We start from the raw sequence: 18,943 nt of genomic DNA, 5'->3' as shown, positions 1-18,943 counted from the left end.
GGCAACGAGCCTAGCCCAACCAAGCCAAGCCACCCATCCACATGCTCGCGTATGTCAGAGTTCGCCATGGCTCGGCCAACATGTAGAGGCCCCTTTATATGTAGAGTCAAAGTGCAGTTTCGCTCTTATCTTTGATCTAGTTAATCCTTATATATTTTTTCTATCACTAACAAGTTTTTTGTTTTTTTTTCGGTCAAGATCACTCAATGAAAAAAGTCAACGCCCTATGTTGGATTCGAACCGGCACCGCCAATAGACATCAAATTGTCAAGGACTGTGTCTAACAACTGAGCTACGGGCGGCCCAAGTTTCTATTTTCCCTAAGATACTGAATTATAAAACATAGGCGTACCTAGACCATTGCTTACATATGATATATTTATTTCGGTCTCAGAATATATTTATTTTTGAGGCAAAGAATGAATAAAACTGTTGGGCCTTGGACGGATTTGTTTTTGGGACCTGAGCCGGATTTATTTTTGGGTCTTGGGTTGACACAAATTTAAGTTCTTTTGCAAATATATAAGAATAATGTTTTCGGGTCTATCGTCGTTATTTGGTGAGGTTGATATGTTGCTACAGTTTTCTGTCAAGGTGTATTCATATGACAATTAATTGACTGTTAGTCCACTGATAGCACTTGTACTACCAACTATCACCCCAGATCTGCTGTGATTTTTGTTGCAATGATGGAAACTACGATGGTTCACTAAAAAGGCGTTTTATGTAATAGTTAACGTGAAAGTTGTTTCGCTAACGTAACTTGTACTATCAATTATTCCGTCAGAACTAGTGCGACAGTACAATCATGACTACAGCAATGCAAATTAAAAATCGATCTTTATTATGGGACACTTGGTCCTCTAAGAATAACAATTTGGAAAAATTTCAACAGCATTTGCCTGGCTACATTTACTGATTTAAAACATAATTAAATAAAACTATTATAGAAATTATATTGATAAAATATAAACAAAAGATACATATGTATCCAAGCTTATGTTGATGTTTATTATTTACAAGTTCACGGAGGATTGATAATCAAGAATATGAATGTATAATTGGTGTTTGAATGATGTTAAGGAGAAAGCTTTATAGATGGATATGGGTAAGAAGTTCCAAAATGACGAATACCAAATAATTTTTCAAAGGAGGTAGTTCTATCGGTTAGGAAGGGATGTAAAAATCGGTTGGTAGGGATATTGTGTTTAACTGGTGAATGGATTAACGTAGGGTGAGGAGGTCAATAGTATAGGAAGGTTTTTTGGTTATTAGGGATTAAAATATAAATGCGCCAAAAAGATACAGTCTTCGGATACTGGGATTGAGCCAACTTTGCTTCTATTGATAGTGAGAGATATGAGAACTCCTGGTAATACCGGAAAAGAATCTTATGAAGCAGTTATGGTTGGAAGTTAAGTAAAATTAGAAAACCAGCCCTAATATAAGATAAAAAGGCGGATATTAAGAAAATATCCTCTAAAAAATAATAGCACTCTTTAAATGGTATTAATTAAGAAGAAAAACGGTTTGGCAGAGTTTAATTTAATGAAATTTTCTAAAGTGCGGTAATATCATATTTTCCTATATCAAACCTTCAAATAAATTAGTGATTTATCACATTCATTTAAAATAATTATGAATTAATTTCCGATATGAAATGAATTCATAATTATTTTAAAGCAGCTTACTATGACCTATTATATGGCTACTAATGATTTTAGTGATAATCGGTTTGAAGACCAAAAAAGTTAATTTAATTAAATGAAAATGATTTGTATTAAATTATGATCAACTGAGATGAGAGGAATATAATAAAAAAAAAAAAAGTCGAATAGACACATCCTTATATGGAATACTCTAGTATAATTGGCATTTTAAGAGTAAATAATAGGTTCAAAATAATAGATTCTGTTTCATAAAGATCCTGAGAACATCCTTTCCGAAAGAACATACTTTTGTCCACTTTTAAGAACGAATGTGAAAATTTGTATTAGTTTCTTTTATTAATTTTGAAGAAAAAGATTGTAAAATAAAAGTCTTACACAAATTCAGAGCGTTGTAAAATCTATACTTATAACAACAATTAATTTAGACTAATGTTACGATCTTGATCAAGGTGGAAAAAATTTCTGAATGAACCACAGAGTAAATTAATAATTTGAATTCCATAACTTAGTTTTGTTCTAGACAAAAAGTTCATAAAGCTAATTTTAGGGATATTTTGTTGAACTCGATTTTGTTGAGTTAACGATTCATTGTACTTTGTAACACCACTAGAAACCTTTTGAGAACCTTACCCACGTGTGTGCCTGTAAACAGTGCTTTAACTCTCTAACTATTTGTCATGGCTCATCAAAAACATGGTAAAATGGGGAAAAATGACTTCGGAAAAGATGATGAAAATGAAGATTTTGGTCTTGAAGAAGAAGTCCCTAAGTGGTTTAATCAGGTATTACTTGTTATAGATAATGGCATTTTTTCGTAATTATTTCCTTTACTAATCCAGATATGTGTAACGTTATAGTTCAGTGATGAGGTTGAGATTAAGTGTGAACCTCCTGATGAGGATGATTTAAATTCGTTGAGACAAGAAGCTGAAAATGTTTTTGAACAAGAAACCAAACACTTCATGTCAAGTAAGTTAAGTTTTAAGTGATACATTTATTTAATTGCCAGTATTTTGACAAGTAGGAGTATTTACACTAAAGTTACAATATAATTAAAATTAAGTATAGTCAAATTACTTCAAAAATTTTAAGTCATTAAAATGCATTAATTTCCTGTGATTATTATAGATATTTCAAGTTTTCTAGAACTATATATGGCCTGCAGAAAATCAATTATAGTATTTTAATTTTATAAATATTTTACGGTTTATAAGATATTTAATCATATTTTTAGAACAAAGGAAAGGCAAGACTGGTCACGACTCAAATTGGTTGAAAACAATGATTACCAAAGGAACAACGAAAGATAAAATTGCAGCCCATGTTATTAGCATTCAAAATGCTCCTATGTTCAACCTTTCAATTCTTCATGGACTTATTAGTATGGTGAAGGCGTCAAAGAAACATGATTGTTCATCTGTAATGGGTTAGTAGTAATGAATGTTTTAACTTATATAGAAATACAAAAAAGTAGTTGTAATTAACATAAGTTTTTAAAAAGTTTTACTGTAAAAAAACTTAATGTTATTGAATTAGTAGTGGATATCATTAACACTCTTAGGGTGTTAGATATATAACTAGACTTGACTCCAGTTTCTAAAATATTAGTTGAGATTCAGTGTGAACCTCCTGATGAGGATGATTTAAATTCATTGAGACAAGAAGCTGAAAATGTTTTTGAACTTGAACTTCATTCATTGACTTGTCCAATATGGATTACTATCCAATATATAACTTCCTCCTCCTAGATGTAAGAAGCAGTTGATTATGTTGTTCAGTTAACAATTTTCTTTAAGGACAGTGTGTGATTTAAGGAGCTACATGGTAGCTGAGTGAGTTAAAGCACCAACTTTGACTGGCACATGCCTTAGTTACGCCTGTTCAAATCCAGCCTGGTAGGGGTTGACTTTTATTTATGTGGCGGTTCCACAAAATAAAAACTTGACCTTCCACCACCGTTAGAACACGCTGGTAACTTGTAGATAACCCCCTCTCTCCGGCCTTGTATGTCACAAGTAACTAGAAAGGGGGTCTTTAAGAAAAAGTGTGATATTTAAGATGAATTTCTTTGTTATAATGTAATAATTGAATATTACGACAAAGTCCAATTTTATGGTACTTTTTCACAAATGCTCCACACATTTAGCGTATCATACTGACAACACTAAATATTGAATCCCGAAAGTAGTCAATTGTCTCTGAAAGTGTACATTTTTGACTGATCTCAATATTAAAATAATTTTTTTCATCTTCATTTTTTAAATGAAAGTTTGGAAAGATATATATAATAATTTTACTCTTGAAAAATCAGTGTTATGTTGTACTTTTTCTTCTAACCAATCTTCTATCATATACTATGTTTAACTACTATGTTGATACTGTTTAACTACTGTTGGTAGTTAAACAGTATCAATGAAATCTGTCTTTAGAATCTAGTTCTATTAAAAAATTATTATAGTCATTCTATAAACCATCTGTATGTTGATATTTTCTCATAGAATTTTGACAAATTAAGTTAATCTGTTTCAGAAAATCTATCTGATCTATTTCTCGAAGATTTATTGATACCTTCAAAAAAATTAAAAACATTTGACAAACAGCCTTTGATGAAACTGGCAGAAATTACTTCAGGTTGTGCAAGAGCGAGGAAGTCTAGATTAGTTGCTTGGATTTTTGAAGAGAAGTTAAAGGAATGTTATTCCCAATTTATTAATGCCATTGATATCATTGCAAAAGATACTGTAGATGCAAACAGAATTAAAGCAGTATCTGTGATGAATAAGCTGCTAACTGGGCATCCTGAACAGGAGCAGGTTTGATTTAGAATATTTTAACACGCTAGTAATTTTATTGAATCATAAGATTTAATCTAATGTTAAGGTTAATTTTAGTACAATTAGATTTAGGTATAGACAATTTAAATTTTATTAGTGAAATTTTCTAAAATAGTATCTTTGCATGATTATTCTTTATCAATTAGTGCAGACTTTGTTTATCATAAACCCCTTTTATCTGTCTTCCATCTCAATTTTGATGGTCCTGATTCTTTCGTCTTTAAGCTCCAAGGTTGTTTTTGGCTGGACTCACTGCTCTCTGTTAGCCATGGCAATGAACTCTTTGAACCATGCTTATGTGTTTGATAAATGTTCTGCAAGAATGTTCTAATTCAAGGGGTATTTGTAATAAGTATGATAATTGTATTTCAGGTTCTTAAATATTAATATCCATCTTTTTATTTAAGGTCCTCCTCAAAAATCTGGTGAATAAACTTGGTGACCCCAACCAAAAAGTAATTAGTAAAGTAGTGTACAGTTTGACACAATTGCTCCAAGTTCATCCTGATATGAAACAAGTAGTTATGAATGAAGTTGAAAAATTTTTGTTTCGGTAATATATTTTGTACTTTCATGAATTACATTGTAGATTTTAAAACTTAATTTTTAATTATATAATTTTTTTTTCTACAGCCCTAATATGAGTACCAGAGCTCAGTACTACAGCATTTGCTTCCTAACACAATTTGTTTTTCAAAGAAAAGATAGGGACGTTGCAAGAAACATTATCTCAATTTATTTTTCTTTTTTCAAAGCTGCTATAAAGAAGGTAAAGTTTCATGTATCATTATTTAAGTTACAGTTCATTTAATATATTATAGTATATAAAATAACAGCAGTTAAGTTTTGGACTTTAATATTATATCATCAGGAAACTCAGGGCAGAGCAAACAATGTTAGGTTGGGTTGTTCTCTCCTGACCATCTGTATTCTTACTAGTTAAAAATATCTATACATAGAGTGATCATATAGTCGAAGACCTTCATGATTTCTATTTATAACAAAAAGTATACTTATGTTTTGTAGTAAACTAATAGGTTTTACTGAATGCATACATTCTTCTAAATAGAGCTCTGTCTCAGGTAAGTAGTGGGAGTAGATATTTCCTGTGTAACAGTGGTTAAATGGAAAACAAATAAAGCTGGTAGGAAAATAAAAGAATGATTAACACTTTATGAATTACAGAAACTGTTTATATATGGGTAAAGGGAAGTAGCATACTAGTGAATCTGTTCTGATATATTTGGGTATGAGTCCCATAGAGTATGCTAATAATGGCATGACTTGTCTATAAGGGTGTAATAAAAGGCTTTGTTCATGCACGAGGGAAAAAAAACTCTGATTAATCATTAATAAATTAATGACATAGAAACTAATAATAATAATTATTTAATAATTCACTCACTTAAAAAAATAAATAAATTTTTTACAAGTCATCAAATTTAGAATTTTGTTTTTCTCCCATTCAAGTTTCGTGAACAACACCTGTTTTTCCATTGTTCAGATGTATCCTAAACGTAGATTGTAAAAACAAAGTCTTAGAAGCCAAAAGGAAAGTGTAAGACTTTGGAATACAACTTTCATGACTATCAGATTCTGTTTATATTGCTATAATAACATTATTTGGAAAACAAATGAAAACCCAAGCAATTAAAAAGTCTCATTTATTGTCTCAATATATGAAAATATAAAAACCACCAGGATGTATACCTTCTTAGTATCCTCAGCAAAATATTCATAAAGAAAGATTTACTGAGATATCTAAGAAAAAATATAAATAAATAGATCTGTTTAACCCTTCTTACATGATGAACAATGTGGGTACATGTCAAATAGATGTATGAGGATCTCATTTTCTTGCTAAGAAAATTATCATAGAAAATGTCAGAAAGAAACAAGGGTATCGAAATTTGCTTACTGGATTTGGCTATAGTGACAGAGTTAAAAAAATGAGACACTTAAAAGCCTTTGAAAAGAAAAGGTATTTATAGATCTTTGTAAACCTAACCTAAGTCTTTATAAGTACCTAAGTAATATTGTGATGGCATGAACTAATGTTAGGAATATCTGAGAGGAGTGGGAAGGGGCTCTTTTGGTAGTGTAAGTCCTCCAGTTTTCAGTAGCCAATATGGTGTACATGGACGAGCAATGTGGGTTTATCATGACGTTTTGTCAAATAGCGAAATTGTAATTACCATTTATATTTTTGACTAACTTACAATGAATGTCTCCCATGTGGCAAAATGTTATGGGTTGTTAATCTCTGTGGAAGGCTATATGTGTGTTTCTTTAACTGTCACCAAGGTGCTCAGTTCAGAAACTCAAAGCAGCTCTTGGAATGTCAGATCTCACTGTTCAACATATGCTCGATTTTGGCCTAAAAAGTTTCTCTGCTACACCCCGTATCTGGTGTGGTAATTTTTGACTTGCATATAAATTGTGAAACCTCAAAATTTGAGGTATCATTTTTGTTGTCTTACAAAGGTTTATTATTAAAAATAATTATCCAAATATTTAAAACTATTTAATAGAAGTATGCTTTTTTATAATAAATCTAGAAGCTCCCAAACCTGCTCCTGTGAAATGACATAGTTAATATTTTACGTTAAATATTTAATTAATTTATCTTTTCAGGGAGAAATTGATTCCAGACTGATGGGAGCCCTCTTAGTTGGTGTTAAAAGAGCATTCCCATTTGCCAGTCTTGCTCCAGGGTCAATGAAAGAACACACAGACACTCTTTACAAGCTTGTCCACTTGTCCCCTTTTAATATTTCAATCCATGCTTTATGTCTTTTACAAGAAATTTCTACTGATGCTGATGACAGGTGAGTCTGTTTTTATTGTTACCTGTTAACTTTACATTTTCATTATTATATTTTTTTTTTGATAATTAAGATATTGGTTAGGAAATAATTTTTAGTAAAAAAATATATGCTTTTTGCCTAAGACAATTATAAATATTATGGGAGAATTTTTCTTTTTATTTATTGCCTTATGTCAGAAGTCGTTATCTTTTCCTACCCAAGGACAAATTGTAGGAGATAGTGGTGCAGCTGGTACCTTTTAATTATCAAAATAAATTGATAGCAGTTTTTTATTAGATTTTGTTAATAATTAAATTAATTTAAAAAAAACTTTGTTTTTTCCCTGTACACCTTTACCAAGCACAAAAGCTCTGATGAAGACCCGGACCGTCTCCTTTTAATTCACATACAGTCAATCAGCTATATAGAATAAAAATACTCTTAACTTTTAGTTAATTAATTAATATTTTTAAAATATGTAACTTTTTTTTTTTAAACTTATAGTTGATCAGCGGTGGAATACACAAACAGTTGCCTTGGTGCTCCTAAGCATAGAGATTATATTGTTTCCCAGTTCAGGATTAAGCAACACTGTCTTATAAGTTTTTGATCATTTTAAAAATTATGGCTATCATAATTTGTTTCATATTGCTTATTGGCTGTAAGGTTGTTTTTTTTGTAAACCTGATAAATTATTTGAATTGAAGATTCCAACCAATTAGCTATCACACAGCTCATACTAAAAGAGTTCTGCTGTTTGTACATTTGTATATTTTCAATTATAATTTTAAAGATTTTGTCACAGAAAACATCACTTTTTGATGATACTTGTTTTTATATATGTTTATATGACAATAATTCAAATTAATTCCAATTTTGAAAGTGCTAGTTATTTGTTCATAAAGGAAAAATTAATAATTTTAATTTTAATCTAACTGGTGAGATGAGGATTTGTATCCTTCTCACCTAGTGAGGTGAGGTTTCATGAACCCCTGTTGCTTTTAAACTAGCATTTATAATTTTTATTGTGTTTTATAAAAATAATGAATATAGGAATTTATTTGTTGTAGAAAAAATGATCATTTAAAAAAAGTTCGGAAACTTTTGAAAATTCAAATTTCAATGTTTGGTTTATACAAAATAATAAAAATTTATGATACTGTTTTTTAATTTGACTATTAAATTTTTTAATCGCCAAAACTAATGAGTTACCAATTCAAACATTTCTTGCAAAAAGTACCCCAATAGATGAAAGTAGTTTTAGACGAAAAGGATGGGGCTGTATGAGTGATTTCACTGTCCACAGACATGAACGTCTAATTACTACCTGGAGTAATCACACCCTACATCCCCAGTTAAAGGTTAAAGTAGTTAAAGTTGGTTGATATTCCAACGTTTTTTTTTAGATTGATTGTTATTAATAAATAATATCTTATTAATTTACCATTGTACAACATTGATTAAAAATAAATTTTTTATATTATGGCTGCTTTTTTGGAATAATTTCTATTCTTAATTTTACTTTTTTTAATTTAATTTTTATTGTTTTGTAGATTCTATAGCGCACTTTATAAGAAGCTTTTAGACCAAGATTTGAATAAATCATGCCACCATGCAATATTTATTAACCTTCTTGCTAAAGCAATTACCAGAGATACTAACATCAGTAGGGTCAAAGCCATCATTAAGCGTCTGTTGCAGGTAAATCATTAATTACATCTTTATATTGTTTTGTTTTTTTACATCATTCTCCAGACTAAGTCGCTGTTTTTTCCCTGACCAGAGGAGTGATTTTCATTGGTCATCTTGTAGCTTTTATAAATCTTCATTAATACTATGATCAAATCATAAAATTCCTCTATATATCACAAAGGTTATAGACCCCTCATCAATCTTTTTCTTTAGTAAGCTTGTTGCCACTACATTCTGATCGATCTGTTGAATGAGAGCCATCACATTTGCTGGTACAAACTTAGCAGTGATATCTGCATTTAAACAGGTTGTATTATCAATGAGCCTTTATTGGAAATTTCGCTGAACTGAGGTATTCTTTAATCTGAGGTATCTTTTAATCTGATGAATAAAGTGATTTTTGAACCTTTCTTGAAAAATTATTTTATTTTCACATGCTCTTTTTTAGTTGTAATTACAGTACATATTTTTCTTTATTTCACTGTTTCTGTTTGTACTTATGTTTTTTTTGTTTTTCAATTATGCCACTGCAAATAATCAGGAATTGATTGTAAGATGATTTTCAGTGATGAGTATTAGAAAAATTATTATTTGTATTTTGACCAGGCCTTCCCTAAATTCCAAGGTATAGGGGGGTTAAGACCTGAGCCAATTTTTAAATTATCCATATCAGAAGGGGGTTAGTGATTGATAGGAGAGAGATTGAACAGAATTGAAATATGATGTATGATGTATGAGTGAAATAATAACTTGTAAAAGGGATAGATCAGAAAAAGTATAATAATAGTTAATTAGATTAATTTAAATTTAGATGGTGGGGGATGTAATTATGTGTTGACGTGTTATCTTCAGTGTTTTGGGACAAAGTCCTGGTGCATGATGATGGTGTTTTGTAATGATGGGGATGCTGGTACGTCTGTTCTGATAACTCTCATTATTTGGTAAATTTTCTCCTCCTTTATCTTGAAAACTTGTGACTTACATGAAAGTCAACAATGGTGTCACTATTTAAAGTGACCTTTTCTCTACGAGTATAACTAGACAGTTCAATAGTTTGTTAGCTATTTCAAATACTGTTTCTTAATAAAAAATAAAAGTCAATAGCGAGTAAATCAATTATTTATTTAATAATAACTATTCTATGAGCAAACATTTAACTGTAAACTGTTTTAACTATGTTGTAGGTCTGCCTTTATGTACCTGCACCGTTAGCTTGCGGATTCCTTTATTTAGTTTCATATTTATTCTCTCAAAGGAGGACTCTTCTGGTATTTCAATCTGAACCTAAAATTTGTACAACTATAAAAATTGAAGATTTAGATGATCAAGATGATGATGGTGATGAAAAATATTTTGATGCTGATAAAATTGAGGAGGTAAATTCTATATGGTATTGATTATTTCTAAAATTTAAAATTATAATGAGAAAATAAAACATGGTGAAATTATTTAAATTTCTTAATCATAGAAAATAATCAAGAATAGGATTCTTGGTACTGTAAGGAAAAATGTTTCTCAACATTGCAGCAACCTAAATATAAATTTATTCATAATTATGAGAGATAATTGACCTAAACAAAGGGGGTTCAGATTAGGGGACAAGAAACAAGATAACCTTTTTAAAAACAAAATGTATGTTCTTCAAATTGTTTTTATTTTTTTATGGCTGGATTGCATTATGGAACAGTTTACATTAACGAGAGTACACTGCATCTATAATAACTTTGCATTCATTATATGTCCATAAAAAATTAATGAGCACTTGAATAAATTTATACAAGGAGAAGATGGTTGGGGTGCGGTCAAAAAGAAACACAAATAAGTAGATGTAACTTATTCAATTGTGCCAACGTTTCGGCTAGAGTTTCTGGCCTTCATCAGGGCTGTTAGCTTGAAAATCAAACGCCAAGGCAAAAGTAGAAACTCTAGCCAAAACGTTGGCACAATTAAATAAGTTACATCTACTTATTTGTGTTTCATTTTGACCGCACCCCCAACCATCTTCTCCTCGTATAAATTTATTTAAGTGCTCATTAATTTTTTATGGACATATAATGAATGCAAAGTTATTATAGATTCAGTGTACTTTCGCTAATGTAAACTGTTCCATAATGCAATCCAGCCATAAAAAAATAAAAACAATTTGAAGAACATACATTTTGTTTTTAACAAGGTTATCTTGTTTCTTGTTCCTTAATCCGGACCCCCTTCGTTTATGTTAGGAAGATTAGAATAATAATAGTATTCTGGTACTAGTCCCTTTAGAGTAATATAACAGGCAATGAAAATAGGCTTAGTGCCTTAAAGTACAATACAAAATTTTTAAAAATAAAATTGAAATTATAAAACATCATGAAATACTAAATTGGATAAGAAATAAAATTAAACAACAATAATTAGCAGAATGTGTAAAATAAACAAAAACATCAAATGTAGATATACAAATTCCAAAAGATAAATCAATTAGTAGTGCAATGTTAGGAATTTATAATTATATTCATGCTCTTCTGATAAAATAATGCATACTGTTATAATAGGCAATAATAGAGAGTATAATGTAATCATGAGCAATATTTTAATTACTCAATACATGTTAATTGAGGGTCTGTGAATTGAGTTGTCTGATTTTTTATTATTGTAAGAGTTTCTATTACAACTTTATTGTTATAAATATTGGAGGAAGTCAATAAACTTGTCAAATATTAAATGTTTAATTGTATTTTAATTTTCTTTACTTGTTTCCTCATGTAGATTAAAGTTAAAGAAGAACCTGATACTGAAGAAAACGATCTGGTAACAGGCAAACCACCAGATGAGCAAACTGTAGAAGAAATAGAACCTGAAATAAAAAAAGAGGCTGATGATAATAAAAAAGCTAGAGGTTGGGTTTATAAAGACCTAATTAAGAGCAGGACTTCAAAATCTTCTCTTTCTTATGATCCACAGGCTAGGAATCCAGCCTATTCAAATGCCGATAAAACTGCTTATTTTGAACTTGTGAACCTTTCCAACCATTTTCATCCTAGTGTCTCATTATTTGCTAAGAAAATACTAACTTGTAAGTTATTGTCTTTAAAGTAATATTATTTTAGACTAATGATGTTAAGTTTATTATTAAAGTTTTAGAAATATGTTAGAAAACTAATGAAAGTAATATCTTGTACTCGGGCCTTTGTCTGAATCTTAGTATCTGTTTACATAATTCTATTAAATGCGTAGCACTAAGCTGGGCTCAATTTGAAGCAAAACATACTGGATTGGCATTTTGGGAACTTCTATCTAGGAAAAAATTACAATAGTTCAATACCTTTTTTTGTCATAAATTTGGCTTACTTTTGTTATACTTCACATTAAAACATCATTTGCAGATCCTAGCAATGGATTATAATAATGTTTTCAGATCAATAATTCACAATACTCCACTCCTTCTGGAAGGTTACAGTTCTGAATTCTCTAATCCTAAATTTTCAGCCTCAGTGTTAATCATTGTTTTTCCATATTACAAACAATTTATTATATATAAATTTACAATCTGCACATAACTTTGAATAAGTTATCTAGTAAAACAATTAGTCATTTGAATATTTACATCCTTCTAATATCAGTAGTCTTTGATGTATATTTGAGGACTGATGGTAGACTTAAATACAGTTGGTTCTGCATATGGGTGGGCTCATAAACAAGCTCTAAAAACAATAAATGAATCACACATGTTGCAATTGATTCGTGTATGCTATAGTTTAGATCGTTAAGGTAAAATGAAAATATGTACTGTAAATAATAAAATTTAGTATATACATTATGAACTAGAAGAAGAAACTTTGAATTTAAATGAGGAAGGGTATTAGGAAAAACAAAAATTGTAGGGGTATTAATTTATAATTAAGAATTAATTTTTAAAAACTCAATCACACTTACAGAGATGAGATTCAGATAAAAGTAAAATCAACTTCATACTGAAGTCAATGTGCTAGAAAAGAAAGAAATTATAAATAAAAAGCTTTTTAAAAATATCACATTAAATCAAATTTACCCATAATCTCAAACTTCAATTTATTTTTTGTGAAATTAGGGAAGATTGGAAGAAAGAACTAGACTGTTTTATCCCTAATAACTGCTATTTTGCCCTGATAAAGTTTTAATTTTCTGTTTTATTTTGTTCTTTAGACAATTTGTTATATAAAATTTACATCGTAAGTTTGTGGTACAAAGGTAGTTGTATTATGCATATATTTTCTAATTTTTAATATTATAGTTTACTTTTTATAAAAAAAAATCATGTTCTTTATTAATTACTTAAAATCAATCTTTATTATATTTATTCTTTTTACTTCAGCGGAGAGGATCGTTTATTCTGGGGATCCATTAGCTGATTTCACATTAGTGAGGTTTTTGGATAGATTTTGTTTTAAAAACCCTAAGAAAATCTTTAGTGAAGATGATAAAAATGGTCCAGACAGAGCCCTTGCTAACAGAAAATATTACAAACCATCGGGAGTGAAGTCTGTGCATGTACTGAGCAGGGATTATTTACTTCATGATAAATCACGCATTCCTGTAGATGAATTGTTTTTATACAAGTAAGTCGTTAAAACTTTACTCATTTGTTCTCTTATAAATTATTTTAACATAAGTAAAGTCCTGAGACATGGGAATATTATAACAGTTAAAATACCTTTTTCATTCTTGTAGTGTATAATTTGAATTATATAAGAGAACAAATGAATTTTTTTTATAACCTTTATTGTTAGTGGAAATATTTCCTTTTTATGGTTCATTTGTAGACACTTACTTTCTCTCGATTTTAAAAGAATTAATCAAAGATACCTTATTTTAAAATGATTTATAAATTTCTCCCTTTCGAATCTGACCCTGAGAAATGATTAGAGTTGGGAATCCTGAATCTTCTGACTCTTTCACTATACAAATATGGCATAATGTAAAAACAATAAAAAATTGTGAGATGAATTTCATTTATTCTAGTCATATATTGATTAATTGCCTTCAAACTACAATGCCATGAAGTTCTCTCAAATATTTTCATTATGACCTCAAACTAACTATTAATTTAAGAGTATAAGATATATTTAGAATTAAAAAATCAAGACTACAGAATGACATTTTTAAATAAAACTCTTCTCTTCCTTTGACTGAGGGAAACTCTAAAATATGTAAATAAACATCCCAAAATAGTTTTTTTCTGAGTACCATACTTCTTCCACCTTAGATAGTCAAGAAAGTAAAATGTCTTTGGGTAATTTTCTTCAATTTGACTTAGACTATAGAGAATAATGAATATAAGCGTGAATTATTTAATTTTCTGAGTATTTATTTAAATTATTTTCTTTGGAACAAAACAATAAAGTGTTCTCTAAGTTGTTGAAAAATGGAGGGAGCTAGTCATTAATTCTTTAGTAGAAGTAATCTTATTAATTTTATTGTTATTTTTTTTTTTAATTTTTTGCTTTCATAAATTTTAGATATTTAAAAGATAAGCATGGCGATGGAAAGAACTTTGTGAAAAAGGAAGATGATGACAATGATAGTGTTGCTAGTGAGGAATTCGAAGAGATGTTGGAAGGTATGATGGGTGGGAAAAAAATTAAACAACTCGACTTCATGGATGATATTGGTGATAAACTTAAAAAGAAGAAAGGAGATAGTGGTATGTATATAATTAATCTATAATAATTAAAGAAGATACCTGTTAGACAAATATATTTAATCAATAAAATTTAAGAACGAGATTTCATTTAATTATCTAAAGAAGTAATATAGCATAGTGTTTTAATCCTTTTTATTTTGATAATTTTTTGTGGAAGTAATGTATTTATTTTATCATCTTCATGGTCTAGGTATTGGACTGGGAACCATGGTATGAATATATGCACGAGTTCAATCCATGTCAATCCTAAGAATCTCTTTATTCATAAAAGGCCATTCATACTCATTTACATTTAGTTGCTCTTCATATAGAGAAGTAGTGTTCTGAAATCATGACTTAGAGAAACCGAGGAATTTTTTGTGTTACCATTTTTTCTTACCACTTAATTTTTATTTTAATTGTCATATTCTATATGAACAATTATACATTATCTTCTTTACCAAAATGAGGATTTTTAGGTTGAGGCTTGATTTATATTACTTGCAGAAAATGGGAAAGGCTTAGTATATTGTTTCTTTGTTTCTAAATTTCCAAAAACAAAACTTACCCCTCCCCTTATCTATTCGTAAGAAAGATAAAAGTCATATCTGAATACAGCTGCTTGCTTATTTATTTTTTTTATTCACCCAGAAATGATAGTCTAGAAAAAAAAAATGTTCAACATGGCCTAATGTTGAATTCAATTTATCAACCTATTTTGTATATGACTAATATACATAATAAATTTTATAAAAAATTTGTTCCTCAAAAATATTTGATTATATTCATATCCTTTGTGATATATTAGTATTATTTTTTTTTACTTTAATTAATCAGTTTATTAATGCTTTTTCTAGATAAAGCTTCTGAGTTAGAGGCAGACTCAGAAGAAGATTTTGGTGAAGATGATGATGATGAAGATGATGATGATGATGGTGAACAAGAAGATATAGAAGGTGTTTCAGATGAAATGGGTGGAGAAGAATTTGATTTTGATAAAGATGAAGCAGACGCTCTAGATTTTAGTGATGATGGAGATATAGATGATATTGATATTGATGAAGAGTTCTTCAATAAAAAATCTCAAGAAAAAAAGGTATGAAACATACATTACATGTGGTTTTGTTAAATGTAAGTAAATTAAATAAAATGTTTAGATTTAGTATTAACATAATATTGCTTACTACCAGAAAGATATGGCTCAGGAAAACATACATCATAGATTGAAGTTCTTCTGCAACCACTATATTTGCTAGACCTGTCGTCGTTCTATAAAATAGAAGGATTTCACAATAAAAACATCTTTTTAGAAATTTATCCTCTCAATCTCAGGGTGCTTTTTATGTACAAACTATTAGAACATGTTTTGATTTTCTTTTAAATTGTTGCAGTATCTAACCATCTTAGAGATAGTTTAAGCTAAATATAAAATGTTAAACACTCTAGTTTCCTTAAGGCTCTTAAGGAAACAATCAATCAACAAGAGTTTTTTTTAAGATTTCAATTTATTAATTAGTTACTCCTCCTATCCTCTGAAAAAAAAATATGAGTCAATATAAAGTAAATTGAACTCCTAGTTATATTGGCAGTTGAATAAAATAATTTAAATTGTTCTAATTTTTATCTAAGTTGTTTTACTTTGAAATTGTAATCTAATGAAATTTTTCAACAAATATTTACACATTCTAGGGAATAATTAAGAAGAAAGTAAAAGGTTTGAAATTGAAAGGAGGTCTTGAAGATCTTTTTGCACCTGCAGAAGAATTTTCTGAAATTCTTGATGAAGCTGGAGCTTCCAAGGAGAAGCCTGGTATGGTGCAGTCTCTTTCAACTACTGATAATGCTGGTAAGGATTTTGTTCTATCTTACTTCATTTCTTTTTTTTTTCCTCTTCATTTTCTTTAGTAACTCAAATGAAGAAACTTCAGTATGAAATGTATATACTGGACTGAACTAATTATTACAATGAACTTAATTTATCATTCAAAATTCGTTAGAAAAAATACATCTGAATTTATGTTTATGTATGAAATGGGGACTGTAAATTGCAAAAATTTGAGTTCAACTACATTAATTAACTAAACCTTTTCTTTTTGAGCTAAAATAAGAGGTCGCATGAATATTTTTCAACAATAATTGAAATAAAAACATATGATAGGTTACTAATTAATTTTAATTATTTTCAAATAATGAACAGATTTCTCTAAACTTAACTATCAGATTATCAAAATTTGATTCTATAACAATTAGGCAGGGAATAAATGGTTAACAGCAGAATGGAAATTTTAGAACAATGTTATATTTATATTTCTGCTATAATTTTCCAAAAGAAGAATGTTCAAATTTTTCAATAAGAAATTTTATTAAAAATACTTTTCTGAAACTTGGAAAAGTATTTAAAAAAACTTGAGTTGAAATTGGAGTTAATTTGTCAACTGACAGGCTCATTTGGAAAATTCATTTAGTATTGCCACAGTGAATAAAATAAAAATATCTGTTCATAAACCTGAAGATTAATTTCAACTCAAAGTAGAGGAGTAACTGAAAGTTGTGTGATGCATGTCCAATACCAGATTTTTTTTGTTAAAGTTAAATTTTACTTTACTTCTAATGATAATTCTTCAACATATTTTTATGTCATTTAAGTATTTCAACTTAATGAAGTGTATATGATAAATTACTTTAATCAATGTTATAGGGATTTAAACATTCCTTTAGGCTGTAGTGCTGAATATTAATGTTGGTTTTTTAAATGCTAGTTGAATTGTAAATTCCTTAAAGATATTTTGTTTGCCTTTCATGCTAATAAAAAAGTAAATATTATTTTTATTGTTCCAGCTCCGAAACAAATTTCTTGGGAAACCAAAAGAGACCGATGGGTGAGAAATGTTGATGGCAAAAAAAGAAAATTCAAAAATAATAAGAAACACTTTAAAGGTGCAAAGAAAAGAAGAATGAACAATTAATTTTTATATTTTAACAAATTATGTGTACATTTGTAAATATGTTACTAATATACATTTTTAATTATTTCTTTCTTTGTTTTCCTGATTTAATTGAATGGTCACAGGAACACATTATTTGAACAATATTGCTCTAAATGTAAGATCTACCATAAAATTCCATGCCACTCAACTGAATGTTTGCTCATAATTGCATACATCAGAATATTCTTTTCTTGGTGATGAACAGCAGTAATTATTTGATGATTATTGAGTCCAAAGATGCAAACTTCAGCACCAAATTATATTTTATTTATAGTATAGAGTAGGTTCAAATCAATTTTTTTTTATGCAGGATGAATCATAAATTAATGCAATTTGAAATTGTTTAGCTTTATACATTATATATTTGCATCATGTGTTCTAAAAAAAAAAAATAGTTCTATAAAATTGAAGATCAATATTGGATTGTTCAAAGGAAGCTGAATTCTAGGAACATTTCAAAGGGCACTCCATTATTCCCTGTGTGGAGAATTGAGAGGTGAAATGACCAGTGGATGATAATTTCTATGATTCTGTCTAATAGCATTTATAGTCCAGTCAATCAAGATTTTTTGTTACATTAAATTAAGGAAAAGATGTATTTTATATATATGATAGACTAATCCAATGTGTATTTTCCCCAAAATGCATATTCTCTCACTTCCACAATTATCCCTCTCCTCCTCTAAAGTACAAAAAAATAAGTCTTCACCTATAAATCCAGAAATAGTCGATTATCCTTAGAGTTAGAATTTTTTTTATGGACATAACAATCAAACTCATCATGAGCTTATTAACAATTTAGTTCTAGATCATTAATTATTTATGTAAAAAAAATATAAATGATATTTTAATATTATTTTAACTTGGCCTATAATCTTATTATTAAAACAATCACTGTCACACAAGTAAAATAATGAGGCTTCCTTATTTTTAATCTTCTCACTAGGGCACTAACATTAAGAAGATATATAGAAAGTAGTACTTGTATTACCAAATTTCCCTCCTTCCTCACTATTGGAAGGGATACTTCCCAATGACATGTCCTGGATAGATTTTGAAGGTCAGGTCAGTATCCTCATCAGAAAAGTGGCCCAAATCCACTTCATCACTTGTAGGATGAAGAATTTCTTCCAATGTCTTCTGCTTTTGTCAAGGTCAGTAGGAGGTTTTGATGGTCACTTTGGCTTCTAAAAATAAATTTAGTGTATAGTTTATTCTCTCTATAAGAACACTATTTAAGTTTGAATTAAAGACGGACAGAAATATATTATACAAAGGAAATCCAAAAATCCCTGTAAAACAAAGTCAA

The 18,943-nt window shown here is 29.1% G+C and overlaps 1 protein-coding gene across 1 annotated transcript; it reads left to right on the top strand.

Annotated features, from left to right (window-relative positions):
• Nucleotides 1-2,281: 2,281 nt before the first annotated feature.
• On the top strand, nt 2,282-17,681 carry Noc1 (Nucleolar complex protein 1). Its single transcript, XM_014431993.3, has 15 exons — nt 2,282-2,452; nt 2,528-2,639; nt 2,905-3,096; nt 4,200-4,483; nt 4,912-5,057; nt 5,138-5,273; nt 7,139-7,332; nt 8,865-9,012; nt 10,188-10,379; nt 11,755-12,061; nt 13,340-13,583; nt 14,484-14,668; nt 15,505-15,743; nt 16,337-16,493; nt 17,486-17,681. The coding sequence occupies exons 1-15, from the start codon at nt 2,348-2,350 to the stop codon at nt 17,611-17,613; spliced, it is 2,769 nt and encodes a 922-aa protein (XP_014287479.1). The 5' UTR covers nt 2,282-2,347; the 3' UTR covers nt 17,614-17,681.
• The last annotated feature ends 1,262 nt before the right edge of the window (nt 17,682-18,943 follow it).

This window comes from Halyomorpha halys, unplaced genomic scaffold (genome assembly GCF_000696795.3).
Source record: "Halyomorpha halys isolate HHAL.00 unplaced genomic scaffold, Hhal_1.1 Scaffold1017.1, whole genome shotgun sequence".
Classification (NCBI taxonomy): Eukaryota; Metazoa; Arthropoda; class Insecta; order Hemiptera; family Pentatomidae; genus Halyomorpha; species Halyomorpha halys.
This window is presented reverse-complemented; position numbering and strand designations above follow the sequence as displayed.